This window comes from Aythya ferina (genome assembly GCF_964211825.1).
Source record: "Aythya ferina genome assembly, chromosome: 30".
NCBI classification, from domain to species: Eukaryota; Metazoa; Chordata; class Aves; order Anseriformes; family Anatidae; genus Aythya; species Aythya ferina.
In genome coordinates, this window is record NC_140327.1 from 921307 (window position 1) to 936671 (window position 15365).

General features: G+C 52.0%; 1 protein-coding gene across 1 annotated transcript; it reads right to left on the reverse strand.

The window, feature by feature from the left end:
- Positions 1-1205: 1205 nt before the first annotated feature.
- LOC311425408 (olfactory receptor 14C36-like) lies at positions 1206-2132 on the reverse strand (the record flags this gene model as incomplete). The annotated part of the gene is made up of 1 exon (XM_084501275.1): positions 1206-2132. The coding sequence occupies one exon, from the start codon at positions 2130-2132 to the stop codon at positions 1206-1208; it is 927 nt and encodes a 308-aa protein (XP_084357401.1).
- Positions 2133-15365: the final 13233 nt, after the last annotated feature.

Here is a 15365-nt window from a genome sequence, read left to right on the forward strand (position 1 = left end):
GTTCAAGGAAGCACATCTCAGAGCTGCATTCAGGTCTTGTATTTTGGACTAGATGGTCTTTGAAGGTGACATCCCCCTGAACTATTCTTTGCTATTCAGGCAGTTGCTCCATAGCTGTTCCGCTAGAAGGAAGGGACCTGAAGACGCTGTCTGCCCACTGCCTTTCATGACCCCCCTAGAGATAGCAGATGGCCTTTGTGTTTGCTCCTGTACCTCTCACCATGAACATGTGAATTGCCTACTGGCAGCAGCAGCAAAGGGTTTCTGTTTCCGTGTCTCCCCTGCACGTGGAGAAGGCCCTTCTCTTCTCCCGGGACATCCCATCTCCCAGGGAACCTCTCTCAGGTGAGCACATCTGTGCTGGGCTGTCCAGCCATTGCTGCAGCCTTTTGCCATGCTCCCCACAACCCAGCTGGTGGTGCTGTTCTGCAGAACGAGGGGGTTGTGGTGCCCGGGGCAGGGGGAGCTCTCTGCAGGGCCATGCTGGACAGGGTGAGGGGCAGAGCCAGCTGGTGGGGGCCCTGCCACTGACCGCCTCCCACAGTGGCTCTTCTGTGGCCCTGGGGGACTCAGAGATGCCCGGCCTGGCAGAGCGAGGAGCCTCTTTGGATTTTCTTCCTTGGGCACGTTTGGATCTGACAGCAGCTCTGAAAGTGGACGTGAGCTTTCAGTTGTGGCCCTTTTAGGATGGAAATGCTGTTGTGGAGGCCAGCTGTGTCACCCAAGTGCCCACTGCCTGGCCCTGCTTGCAGTCCCAGCATAGCCACACAGCAGCACTGGCACCAAGCTCCAGGAGCAGCCAGGCCTTACACCACCAGCAGGGCTCAGAAGGAGAGGGTGGCAGTGGCAAGAGAGCAGCTCTGCATGGACCAGGTGCTCCCTGGCCGTGCTGCTGGGCCTGACTCTTTCCCCACCACCACCTCTGCACACAGACACTGCCTGTGCAGAACAAGAAAATGTCTCAGAGGAAGGATATAAGACCAAAAGGCAGTTTAACTTGTTTAAATACAAAAGCAAAATGAAGAATTTCTTTGTGGTCTAATATTCTAAGAACAAAACTGGGAGAAAACATTCAGCATAAGATCATAGAAAACACAAGAAGAACACAACAACACAAAAACAGAGGTCAGGCTTGGCTGCAAACCAAGGAGTAGCAAGAGTAGCCTTTTGAGTCATTTGTGAAAAAACAGTCAGAGAGATATGACCTATGAAATATACACAGTCTTAATTTTCCGCACGGCATCCTTGAGCTCCTGGTTCCTCATGCTGTAGATGAGGGGGTTCAACGCTGGAGGCACCACCAAATACAGAAAAGCCAGAACAAGATCGAGGGAAGGAGAGGAGATGGAGGGGGGCTTCAGGTGGGCAAATATGACTGTGCTGACATTCAGAGAGACCACGGCCAGGTGAGGGAGGCACGTGGAAAAGGCTTTGTGCCGTCCCTGCTGGGAGGGGATCCTCAGCACGGCCCTGAAGATCTGCACATAGGACAGAGCCACAAAAGCAAAGCACCCACACACAAGAAAAGCACTGACAGTAGTCATTCGAACTTCCCTTAGGTAGGAGTCTGAGCAGGAGAGCTTGAGGATCTGGGGGATTTCACACAAGAACTGGTGCAGGGCATTGCCACGGCCAAGGGGTAATGAAAATGTATTGGCAGTGTGCAGCACGGCGTGAAGAAGGCCACTGCCCCAGGCACCTGCTGCCATAGTGGCACAGGCTCTGCTGCTCAGGAAGGTCCCATAGTGCAGGGGCTTGCAGATGGCAATGTAGCGGTCATAGGCCATGATGGTGAGAAGGGAAATCTCTGATGAATAGAAAAAGAATACGAGAAAGACCTGTGCAGCACATCCTGCATAGGAAATGGTCCTCTTGCCCCAGAGAAAATTGTCCATGGCTTTAAGAACAGATGCGGAGATGCCTCCCAGGTCGAGGAGGGCAAGGTTGAGGAGGAAGAAGTACATGGGGGTGTGGAGGCGGTGGTCACAGGCTACAGCGGTGAGGATGAGGCCATTGCCTAGGAGGGCAGCCAGATAGATGCCCAGGAAGACCCAGAATTGTAAGAGCTGCAGCTCCCGTATGTCTGCAAATGCCAGGAGGAGAAACTCGGTGATGGAGCTGCTGTTACACATTTACTGCCTCTGAGCAAGGGAGCCTGTCCAAAAGAAGAAATGACAGTGCAAAATTTAAGGACTTTGACTAAAATCCGTTTCATGTCTCAACAAACGCCACACAAAAACATACTGCCTCATTCATTTCAGGAAGAGCTTTCTGCAGCTGCTTGGCTTACCTCTGGTTGGTGTTCTGAGGTTGCCGCAACAAGCAGAGGGGTCTGCTATGGGCTCTGCAGCAGTCAGTCCTGGTCTACAGCAACAGGTAAAGGAATCTGGACTGATCAGAGAGGTCCACTGGCCAGTGACATCTCCCCAATGTCAGGCCATGAGGAGAAGGTCAAATAATTCCTCAAGAAACAACAAAGGTGATGTTGGTACTGTCTGTAGGCTGAGGCATATGAAGGGATTTTGTGAGCTGCCTCATGGACATGCAGCAATGCTCAAGAAGCCTTAGTGTCTAATACTGATGTTATTTCTCCATTACCATCAGACTGCTCCAGCACATGGGCAGGAGAATAGAAGGCATGTAAAAACTGCATTGCCATCAGGTAGCTGTTGCCTTGCAATTCTGCTGGCAGTGGGCGGTATGGCAGTTCTGCTTCAGCTTGGCGTGGTATGGGGCTGCGAGCAGCCTGCCCAGGCAGCAGCCTCTGGGCATCGACAGGACCCTACCCTGCCCTGCCCTGCCTTACCCTGCCCTGGTCTGCCTGAGGGGTTCCTTCCATTCACAGCTTCTCCCCACAGGCCCTGGGCAGCTCCACAGGCAGGCTGAGTGCTGAGCCTGGGAGGCAGCAGTGGCCTTTCCCTGGCACACAGTCCCCCAAAGCACAGCAGGAACCCTGCTCTACACCACAGCCCTGGGCACACCTGCCTGGACCCCTAGCTTCAGAGCCTGAAACTGGCCCCAAAAGAAGGGAGCCCTCAGGCGCAGGCACACTGGCCCTGCAGCACACAAGCCCTTCATGCCCTTCAACTCCAACACCAAGTGTCCTCCTGACAGCTCCCATCAGCTGAGGGCTGTGCCAGCTCCAGGAGAGCCTGGCAGGGTGAGCAGAGGCATTGCCCTGCACCCAGAGTCTTACCATGGGGAGGTGGCTGGGAAGATTACTCCTCCTGTAACCTCTCCTCTACCTTCTGATCCCAGGCTACCATGAACCACTCTTCCCCTTCTCTCCTCTCCCTATGTCAGCTGCAGGCAGTGTCCCCAGCCCTGCTGCACCTTGCAGAGGAGCTGCTCCTGGGTAGAGCTGCCTCTCTACAGTGCTGTCCGCTTGCCAGGAGCTCCTTCCCTCCATCCCAGGAGCCCAGCCCAGCTCAGCAGCGCACTTCAAGACCAAGGCACTATAATGGCCCCTCTGGTGGTTCGGGGCAGAGCCCGCGAGCCTCAGACACTGAGAGGAAATGGAAGACATTGCTCAAGAAGTCTTAGTCTGATGCAAACTGCAAAGACTAGCAGCACTAATGCGTCCCACTGAGGGACATTACAGACAAAGCCTCCCCAGGGACTCGTTAGAGAAGAAAACTGCAGGCAGTGATGAAGGGGAGATGAAGGCCAAGGAAAGGTGGCCCTGAGGCTTAGGAAACCTTGATGTGTCAAGGTTTCTTTGACAATGCCAAGTACAAAGCCACAGGTGGTCATCTCCTAGGCTCTTGGAAGGGGATAAGGAGGCATTGAGACCCTAATGCTCTAAGGATGACGTGCCTCCTCATAGGCATCACTGAGAGAGACAAGAGTCAGAGCCCAGCAGACGAAGCTGTTGGCTCTGTAGAGGGCTTTCATCTTGCAAAAGATCCTTGACCATAACCACCACACACTGTCCTATGCTTTTCCATGTCGACACTTGTTTCCATGTAGGACTTAGGCACCCATACTGTTTCTCATCATGTTGTCATCAGAGAACCTTCGTGCCATGACTGATGTCTCCCCATCTGCCCTCACAAATCTATGAAACACAAAGACACGGGCTGATCCAGACACCCTCTGGGTGATCTCTTGCACCACAGCTCTGCTCTTTGAGAAACATTTCACCTTAGCCCCCATCTCACCACCCACCAATCTGAACTTCATGATATTCTTTCTTTCTCGTGCTCTTTCTTACTAGGAGGAAAAACTCCAGCGCCACTGCAACCACCCCTCAAGCAGTCTCTGCATAGTCCTCTACTGCCCAGAACCTGTACGACACAGGGCCAAAGAAGCCCTCAGCCTGTGCCACACTGCTCCAGAAAGAGCACCGGCAGCACTGAGTCGAGGGCAACAATAACTCCAGTGGTCTGGATGGCTCCCACTGTGCCTAGTGCAGCCCTATAAGGAGCTGGCCTTGCTCCCTGTCAGCATGTCCCACTGGCTCCTATGGTGTCCTCGTAGCACCCAGGCCCTTCTCCTCAGGGTCCCCCCTCAGCTGCTCATGTCCAACCCTGCCCTGATGGATGCAGGTATTCTGCCCCATGTGCAACACTATCCACTTCTCCTTGCCAACTTCAGGGGGTTTCTGCTGGATGAAGGCTGGAGATTCGCAAGGTCCAGCTGCACTGAAGCTCCATTTTGTCACCTGTTCATGGTTGGGTGCAGATGGCTCACCCTAATGGTGGTGATTGTCATACGGTAACAGTGTGAGGAGTGTCTGCAATCCACAGGCATTAAGGGAGGTATTTGTTTAGTGGAATTTCTGACCTAGGCAGGAATTACCATGAGAACCATCTCTGAAACACCCAATGACACTACAAAGCAACCAAAGCCAGAATCAGAGCAAATGAATGCTGGGCTCTTTGTCTGCTAGGGTATTTGACAGGAAATCATGCAATATGGATCCCTCCAGCAGCTGGACCTGGACCCTCTGTCTAGCCAGGAGCTTGCCCCACGATCTCCTCCCATTCCCTAAACACATAAACTGTAACAAATCTCTCCTGTACAGAATCACTGAACTTTTGATGCGGGGAGGCAGCAAGCTCCCACCATTTACCTGCCTCCCTCTCCTTCTGTTGAATTTGGTCAGGAGTCCCTTTCTTATTTGTGCCAGCCTCCTGCCACCTTTACTTACTTCCTGTGTGTCAGGTTAGATCATTCATGAGCTTGAAGAGTGGTGATAGACCAAGGAGCAGTCATTTGAAACTATAAGAAGCATAGATTTAGATTAGGTATGAGGAAGAAATTCTTTCCTTACCAGGGTGGTTGCCCAGAGAACCACCTATGGGTGCCCCATCCCAGAAAGAGCTCAAGGCCAGGTTGGAAGGGGTTTTGAGCAAACCGGTCTGGTGGAAGGTCTCCCTGCCTGTGACAGGGTGTTGGAATTGAATGACCTTGAAGGTCCCTTCCAACGCAATCCATTCTATCAGTAGATGCTCAAACGTCAACTGACTCCCTGCAGCACTCCTCTCTGCAGGAACTTATCCCAAACAAATCCTCCAAGCAGGTCCCTCAGCCAGTGAGAGGCCCAAGTCTGCTCACCTCAAGTCCTCTGCATTGCCTTGGTCCCCTCTCTTAGCATCCTCAACTCTACCTTCTCACCTCCTTAAAATCCCTGAGCACTTCCTGTTGAGTTCTAAGTATGAGGTCCTGCAGGTCAGCTCGCCTCAGTGGCTCCTCAGTCAATTGTGTCAGCCAGATGTCATCAAGGAGCTCCCAAACCCTCCTGGAGGTTTTGTGTAAGGGCATGCAGAAGCAGAGACTCTGCTCCTTCCATGGTATCTGGTCAAGGACCTTTTCCTGTGCACCAAGGGATGCTGATAAGGGAGGCCATAATGGGAGCCAGACCTGGTCAGTTGTGCCAACTGATAAGGAAAGTGACAGAATGCGGGGATGCTGACTCACACAACGCTGTCTGATTGAAGAGTTTTAAATGGAAATAAGGGTGAGAATGGGTAGCAAATAAATTAACAATATGATTATGACACACGAATGTGCTCAGGTGGCCAACAAGGCCCTTAGCAGTTTGGCTTGGGGTTGTTTAGGCTGGAGAAAGCGAGGCCGTAGTGGGTTTATGTGGCAAGGTTTTGATAGCAGGGGGCCTTAGTGGTGGCTTCTGTGAGAAGAATCTAGAAGCTGCCCCATGTTAGGTAAGTGCCCTACTGCTGACCAGAGCTGAGTCAATAAGCGATGTTGTTTTGCGCCTCTGTGAGAGCATAGTTAAGACAGGAAAAAAGAACGCTGTGCCACATAGCAGCTGAGAGAGTGAGAGGAGTGATGAACAGCCTTGAACAGCCAAGGTCAGTGAAGAAGGAGGGGGAGAGGTGCTCCAGGTGCCTGAGCAGAAGTCCCCTGTTGCCTGTGGTGAGGACCATGGTGAAGCAGGCTGTCCCCCTGCAGCCCATGGAGTACCACAGTGGAGCAGGGTTCCATCCTGTAGCCCGCGGAGGAGACCACGGTGGACCAGGTGGACCTGCACCAATGGAGGCTGCGGCCTGTGGAAGACCCCTGCTGGAGCAGATTCTGGGCTGGACCTGTAGCCCGTGGAGAGGAGACCATACAGGAGCAGGTGATCTGGCAGGAGCTGTTGCCCGTGGGGGACCCAGGTTGGAGCGGTTTTCTCCTGAGGAATGGACCCCGTGATACGGACCCATATCTGGAGCAGTTCTTGAAGAGCTGCTGCCTGTGGAAAGCCCACGCCGGATCAGTCCAGTAAGGACTGCATCCTGTGGGAGGGACCCCACAGCACAGGGGACGAGAGAGATCCAGAAGGGGCGGCGGAGCAGAAGCGCTATAGAGTGACCATAACCCCCATTCCCCCATTCCCCTACGCCACTCGCGGGGAGGAGGTGGGAGAAGATGGATGGGGGGGAAGGTGCTTTTGGTTTCTTTCCTTTGTTTCTCGCTTCTCTAGCTTGTTAGTAATAGGCAATAAATCCTACTATCTCCCTATGCTGAGTCTGTTTTGCCTGTCATAATAATTACTGCACTATATTCTGATCCTTATCCCAACCCTTGAGCCCTTGCATTGTATTTCCCCCCTGTTCCTCTTTGAGGAGGAGGAGCGAGAGAGCGGTTGTGGTGGAGCTCAGCTGCCCACCTGAGTAAAACCACCACAGAGGCTCAGGGGAGACCTTCTTGCTCTCACAACTCCCTCCTAAGAGGTTGCAGCAGGGTGGGGGTAGGTCTTTCTCCCAAGCAAGAAGCAACCGCAGAAGAGGAAATGGCTTCAGGTTTCACCAGGGGAGGTTTGGGGTGGGTATGAGGAAAAAATTCTTCCCCAAAAGGGTTGTTGGGCCTTGAAAGAGGCTGCCCAGGGAAGGAGTTGAGTCACCGTCCCTGTGGCTATGCAAAAGTCGTGTAGATGTGGTGCTTGGGACGTGGTTTAGGGGTAGACTAGGCAGGGCTGGGTTAGTGCTTGGACTTGATGACCTCAGAGGTCTTTTCCAGCCTCAATGATTTGATGATTCTATGATAATAAGCAGAAGTGCTGAGACACAGAGCTGACCAAGCAAAGATAGAGACATGGACAAGGCACAGACCATGAGGATTCTTTTTAACAGAAGAGTAGAGAAAGCAGCTAGAAATAGAATATCTTTCTAGAAGAGAACTTCCCAAGCTAGAGGAAGAGGAAAGTATTTGTGTGTAACTTCAAACTTCCAGAAGAAAAGAAAAAACTTGCTAAATGTGGGCAAGAAAAATACAAAGAAATAAAACCACCACTTATGTTTAAAACTTCAGAAATATTTTGTATTCATTACCGGTGAGCTTTACGGAATTTGCCAGAAATATTTGTTTCTGGGGGTGAATCTGTCAAATTCTCTTAAATGTAAGTGTCACTGACAAACCTCTGAGTCCAAAGAAATAGGTACTGAGTGGTGCCCCAGCGGGCAGGAGGGCAGAGGTGGCAGTGTGATCGAGATGTCCCAGTAGTCAGAGGGGCAGTGGTGGCTGTGTCAGCCAGGTGTCACAATAGGCAGGAGGGCAGTGGTGGCTGGGTCAGCCATGTGTCACAGTGGGGCCATGACATGGCAGCCCAGTTGGGATAAATGGCCAGGGGTGCGGGCAGGCCCCAGTGGGGATGGAAGCCCCTGGCAGCAGGCAGCAGCAGAGGGCAGAGCAGGACAGGACAGGGAGGTGAGTGTGTGGTGGAGCAGGGGCTGAAGCGGTGTCTGAGGCTGAGCAGGGCCAGAGTCCCGCTGCAGCCTGAGCAGGGGCTGGAGCTCAGCAGCTGTTGGAGCAGGGGCTGGCTTTGAGCAGCCCCCACAGCAGAATGGGAACCAAGTGTTTGCTGCAGAAATGGTGTTGCAGACTTTCAGCCCAAGCAGTGATATAAAAGTTTTTGAATGTCCTGGGAAGATGCTTGGGTATCTTGGGGAGATCCTTGGTTGCTCTGGGAAGAGGCATGGGTTCTCCAGGGATATGTCTTAGTGTCAAGGGAGGTGCTTGCTTGCCCTGAGCAAGACAGTTGGGTGCTCCAGGAAGGTGTTGTATTCCTTGGGGAGATGCTTGGCACGTCCATAAAGATGAGTGGTGTTCCCAGGGAGGAGCTTGCGTGTTCCTCCAAGATGCTTAGAACCTCCATGGAGATGTCTGAATGACCAAAGGAGAACCTTAGGTGCAACAGGGGTATGCTTATGTGCCCTGGGGAGGGAGGTGCTTGTGTGCTCTGGGAATATCCTTGGGCTATCTAGGAAGATGCTCCTATTCTCCTGGGAGATACTTGAGTGCCCCGATATGTGCTTGAGTACTGCAGAGAGCAGTTTGTCTCCTCCAGGGAGGGTCCTGAGTTCTCCAAGAATGTTGTTGAGTGCTCCAAGAGTGTTGTTGAGTTCCCTGGGCAGGTGCTTTTTTGCCCCATTGCGATGCTTGGGTGCTCCAACAAGATTGCTGAGTGCTCAAGAACAATGCTTGGATGCTTCAGGGAGATGTATGTTTCCTCAGGTGAGAAGCACTGCCTTTCTGGAACAAGCTTGTGTCCCCCTGGGAGGTGCTTGTGGAACACAGGGAAGCACTGTGGGTCTCTAGAAAGATGCCTGGTTGCCCCTGGAGCTGCTTGTGTCCCTTGAGGAGATGCTACGGTGCACAAAGGAGATGCCTGGATACTCCAGGGACACGCCTGGCTGCCCTTGTGTTACACTTTCTAGCTCCAAATTCATGCTTGGGTGCTCTTGGAATGTTCTTTTGTGCCTTCAGGAGAAGACTGTGTGCTCCTGGGAGGTGCTTGGATGCCCTGAGGAGATGCTAGTATGCCCTGGGAAAATGCTTGGGTACACCAGGGCGATCCTTGGTCATCAAGGGAGGTGACTGCATTGCCCAGGGAGGTGTTTGGCTGTCCCGGGGAAATGGATGGTTTCTCCCGGAATCAAATGTTGGTTTGCCTTAGGGAGATGCTTGGGTGCTACAAGGATGTTCTTGGGTGCCGCTTTTAGGCAGTTGGGCACCCACAGTTGATGCTACTGTTTCCCAGGGAGGTGCTTGGGTCCTCCAAGGAGATGCTTCTTTTCGAAGGGGAGATGCTTTTGGGTAATGCAAAGAGGTGCTGGGATGAACAGGAGAGATCCTTGAAGGATGTACTTGTCTGCCATAGGGAGATGATTCGGTGCTCTATGTAGATTCCTAACTTCTCCAATGAGATGTTTTTGTGGTGTGGGAGAATTCTTCATTGCATCCAGAGTGAGAGGCTTGAGTGCTAATAGGAGACATATTGATCCTCCAGGAACATACTTGCGTCCCCTGGGCAGATGACTGGGTGCCCCATGGACATACTTGAATGACCCAGGGAGGGGCTCCTGTACCCCACAGAAGCTCTGGGGTTCCAAGGGAGGTGCTTCCCATCTCCAATGAGATACCTGTGTGCCCCAGGTGGTGTTTTGGAGCCCTGGGGAGGTGCTTGGGTTCTCCACTCAGATGTAGGAGCGTGGTTGGGAGATTCTTGGGTACTCCAATGAGGTGCTTGAGTGTTCCAGACAGGTGCTTCTGTGCTGCAGGGAGATGCTTGGTTGCCTGGGGGAGAATCTTGTGTGACTAGGGGGTAAGTTTGTGTTCTACAGGGAGGTTTTTCTTTTGCCCCAGAGATATACTTCTCGTGCAATCATAGAGCCCTAGAATGGCCGAGGTGGGAAAGGAGTATCATAAAGTTCCAACCCCCCTGCCACAGACAAGGAAGCCACACACTTTAACAGGTTGCTCAGGGCCTCATCTAACCTGGTTTTGAAGTCAGCTAATGTGGTCATCTAACCTGAACTTATGTGCCCTGGGGAGAAGCTTATATACCTTGGAAATACCCTTGGAATCTCTAGGAAACTGCCCAATTGCAAGGGGTCACTTGGGTGCCCAAGGAGTTGCCTGGGTACTGCAGAGAGCCATTAGTGTTCTCCAAGGAGTTGCTGGAGGGCTCCAGTTGTGCTCTTGATTGCCTTAGGAAGTTGCTTGGATGTACCTGTGAGAAGTCTGAGTTCTCCTGGGAGGAGCTTGTGATCCAGAGGCAGGTGCTGGCAGCCTCTAGGGAGGTGCTTAGGTGCCACTTGCAGTGCTTGTGTGCCGTGGGAAAATGCTTGTATACCCCAAGAAGCTCCGTGACTCCTCCAGGAAGGAGCTTGGATTCCCCAGGGAGATGCTTGTGTACCAAGGGAGATGTTTGGCTGACCCAGGTCGATGTATGGTTTCTCCAGAGAGGTGCTTCATTGCTGGAGGGAAATTCCTGGGTGCTTGAAAGATATTCTTGTGTGCTCCCGAGAGATGATTATGTGCCTCAGGCCATTCTGTGCCCAAAGGAGATGCCTGTGTGCCCTTGGAAATGCTTTTCCACTCCTGTGGACTGTTTGGGTCCTGAAAACGTTCATGCTTGGGTGCCCAGCAGTAATGCTTTGTTAGTGCAGGGAAATACCTGGGGCCTTCAGGGACCTGGAAAGTGTATTGGAATGTTCTTTGGGTGGTCCAGAAACATGCTTGGGACACCATGGGAGATTCTAGGATGTCCCAGGGGCATTTTTAGGAGTCCCAAAGAGTTGCCTGGGCATTCCAGGGTGGTGTTTGTATGCTTGGGTACTGCAGAAAGGTGCTTCTATGTGTCACATTAAGGGGTGTAGCCGATTAACTGTTATGGGCCAGCTCAGATTCAGGGTACTGAACTGTCACAATCACAGATTCACTAATAACGCATTAACCGTTAGGGGTCTGCTCGGATTCACCAATAATGGATTAACCGTTAAGGGTCTGGTTGGATTATGAGCACTGAACTACTGCAGTTACGGATTCACCAGTAACATATAACCACCCTTACTCATTTAACCACTGTATAACCAACGTAGAACCAACGTATAACCACCCTTACGCTTTTGATGAGAACTATCATGACTAGGAACAATGAAATCAAGTGCAATTTATTACAGCAACAGGTACACAGGTTCTTTGGATTGCCGACGAGAGTGACTGTCTGCAAAAGCAAGCTAGCATGCATGAAATACACAGGTGACACAGGTGGCACAGGTGCGCAGCCTGGAAATTAACGTGTTAAAAGGCACAAAGACTCTGGAGAGATTTATAACCAAGTGTTCAAATCTCACCCTAGGGGGGCCGAATGGGGGGGAAGAGAGGCTCAGCCCGTCGACTGGTCCCACGAATCAGGAGGTCCTAAGGATGTTGTATTCCCTCAGGATGGTATCTCCCCTGACAGTGGTATCTTCCCTAACATCCCCTCTCTCTTAGGCCAACTTATATTATTTTCTATCTTTTAGGTGGAGCTTGAGTGACTCTAGTCAAGCTTATCTTAGTTTTCATTGTTTCTCATGGTCTGTGCCTTGTCCATGGCTCTATCTTTGCTTGGTCAGCTCTGTGTCTCAGCACTTCTGCTTATTACCATAGAATCGTCAAATCACTGAGGCTGGAAAAGACCTCTGAGGTCATCAAGTCCAAGCGCTAACCCAGCCCTGCCTAGTCTACCCCTACACCACGTCCCAAGCACCACATCTACACGTCTTTTGCATAGCCACAGGGACGGTGACTCAACTCCTTCCCTGGGCAGCCTCTTTCAAGGCCCAACAACCCTTTTGGGGAAGAATTTTTTCCTCATACCCACCCCAAACCTCCCCTGGTGAAACCTGAAGCCATTTCCTCTTCTGCGGTTGCTTCTTGCTTGGGAGAAAGACCTACCCTCACCCTGCTGCAACCTCTTAGGAGGGAGTTGTGAGAGCAACAAGGTCTCCCCTGAGCCTCTGTGGTGGTTTTACTCAGGTGGGCAGCTGAGCTCCACCACAACTGCTCTCTCACTCCCCCTCCTCAAAGAGGAACAGGGGTAAAATACGATGAAAAGGGCTCAAGGGTTGAGATAAGGATGAGAAAATAGTGCAGTAATTATTGTGAGAGGCTGTGGGGGTTATGGTCAGTCTATAGCACTTCTTCTCTGCCGCCCCTTCTAGGTCACTCTCGTCCCCTGTGAATGACCTTGAAGGTCATTCAATTCCAACACCCTGTCACAGGCAGGGATATCTTCCACCAGACCGGTTTGCTCAAAACCCCTTCCAACCTGGCCTTGAACTCTTTCTGGGATGGGGCATCCACAGGTGGTTCTCTGGGCAACCACCCTGGTAAGGAAAGAATTTCTTCCTCATACCTAATCTAAATCTATGCTTCTTTAAGTTTCAAATGACTGCTCCTTGGTCTATCATCACTCTTCAAGCTCATGAATGGTCTAACCTGACACACAGGAAGTAAGTAAAGGTGGCAGGAGGCTGGCACAAATGAGAAAAGGACTCCTGACCAAATTCAACAGAAGGAGAGGGAGGCAGGTAAATGGTGGGATCTTGCTGCCTCCCAGCATCAAAAGTTCAGTGGTTCTGTACAGGAGAGATTTGTTACAGTTTATGTGTTTAGGGAATGGGAGGAGATCGTGGGGCAAGCTGCTGGAGGGATCCATATTGCATGATCTTAGGTCAGAGGTTGGACTCGATGATCTTGAGGTCTCTTCCAACCTAGAAAATTCTGTGATTCTGTGATTTCCTGTCAAATACCCTAGCAGACAAAGAGCCCAGCATTCATTTCCTCTGATTCTGGCTTTGGTTGCTTTGTAGTGTCATTGGGTGTTTCAGAGATGGTTCTCATGGTAATTCCTGCCTAGGTCAGAAATTCCACTAAACAAGTACCTCCCTTAATGCCTGTGGATTGCAGACACTCCTCACACTGTTACCGTATGAGAATCACCACCATTAGGGTGAGCCATCTGCACCCAACCATGAACAGGTGACAAAATGGAGCTTCAGTGCAGCTGGACCTTGCGAATCTCCAGCCTTCATCCAGCAGAAACCCCCTGAAGTTGGCAAGGAGAAGTGGATAGTGTTGCACATGGGGCAGAATACCTGCATCCATCAGGGCAGGGTTGGACTTGAGCAGCTGAGGGGGGACCCTGAGGAGAAGGGCCTGGGTGCTACGAGGACACCATAGGAGCCAGTGGGACATGCTGACAGGGAGCAAGGCCAGCTCCTTATAGGGCTGCACTAGGCACAGTGGGAGCCATCCAGACCACTGGAGTTATTGTTGCCCTCGACTCAGTGCTGCCGGTGCTCTTTCTGGAGCAGTGTGGCACAGGCTGAGGGCTTCTTTGGCCCTGTGTCGTACAGGTTCTGGGCAGTAGAGGACTATGCAGAGACTGCTTGAGGGGTGGTTGCAGTGGCGCTGGAGTTTTTCCTCCTAGTAAGAAAGAGCACGAGAAAGAAAGAATATCATGAAGTTCAGATTGGTGGGTGGTGAGATGGGGGCTAAGGTGAAATGTTTCTCAAAGAGCAGAGCTGTGGTGCAAGAGATCACCCAGAGGGTGTCTGGATCAGCCCGTGTCTTTGTGTTTCATAGATTTGTGAGGGCAGATGGGGAGACATCAGTCATGGCACGAAGGTTCTCTGATGACAACATGATGAGAAACAGTATGGGTGCCTAAGTCCTACATGGAAACAAGTGTCGACATGGAAAAGCATAGGACAGTGTGTGGTGGTTATGGTCAAGGATCTTTTGCAAGATGAAAGCCCTCTACAGAGCCAACAGCTTCGTCTGCTGGGCTCTGGCTCTTGTCTCTCTCAGTGATGCCTATGAGGAGGCACATCATCCTTAGAGCATTAGGGTCTCAATGCCTCCTTATCCCCTTCCAAGAGCCTAGGAGATGACCACCTGTGGCTTTGTACTTGGCATTGCCAACCTCAACACATCAAGGTTTCCTAAGCCTCAGGGCCACCTTTCCTTGGTCTTCGTCTTCCCTTCATCACTGCCTGCAGTTTTCTTCTCTAACGAGTCCCTGGGGAGGCTTTGTCTGTAGTGTCCCTCAGTGGGACACATTAGTGCTGCTAGTCTTTGCAGTTTGCATCAGACTAGGACTTCTTGAGCAATGTCTTCCATTTCCTCTCAGTGTTTGAGGCTTGCGGGCTCTGCCCAGACCCACCAGAGGGGCCATTATAGTGCCTTGGTCTTGAAGTGTGCAGCTGAGCTGGGCTGGGCTCCTGGGATGGAGGGAAGGAGCTCCTGGCAAGCGGACAGCACTGCCGAGTGACAGCTCTATCCAGGAGCAGCTCCTCTGCAAGGTGCAGCAGGGCTGGGGACACTGCCTGCAGCTGACATAGGGAGAGGAGAGAAGGGGAAGAGTGGTTCATGGTAGCCTGGGATGGGAAGGGAGAGGAGAGGTTACGGGGGGAGAAACGGTCCAAGCCACCTCCCCACAGTAAGTCTCTGGGTGCAGGGCAATGCCACTGTGCACCCTGCCAGGCTCTCCTGGTGCTGGCACAGCCCTCAGCTGATGGGAGCTGTCAGGAGGAAACTTGGTATTGGAGGGGCATGCAGGGTTTGAGTTCTGCAGTGTCAGCATGCAGGGCCCAAGGACTTCTCTCTCCTGGGCCTGGCTGCAGGCTGTGAAGACAGAGCTGCAGGCGGGTGTGCCCAGGGCTGTGGTGCAGAGCAGGGTCCTTTCAATGCCCAGAGGCTGCTGCCTGGGGCAGGCTGCTCACAGCCCCACACCACCCCAAGCTGAAGCAGAACTGCCACACCACCCACTGCCAGCAGAATTGCAAGGCAACAGCTACCTGACAGCAATGCAGTTTTTACATGCCTTCTATTCTCCTGCCCATGTGCTGGAGCAGTCTGATGGTAATGGAGAAATAACATCAGTATTAGACACTAAGGCTCCTTGAGCATTGCTGCATGTCCATGAGGCAGCTCACAAAATCCCTTCATATGCCTCTACCTACAGACAGTACCAACATCACCTTTGTTGTTTCTTGAGGAATTATTTGACCTTCTCCTCATGGCCTGACACTGGGGAGACGTCACTGGCCAGTGGACCTCTCTGATCAGTCCAGATTCCTTTACCT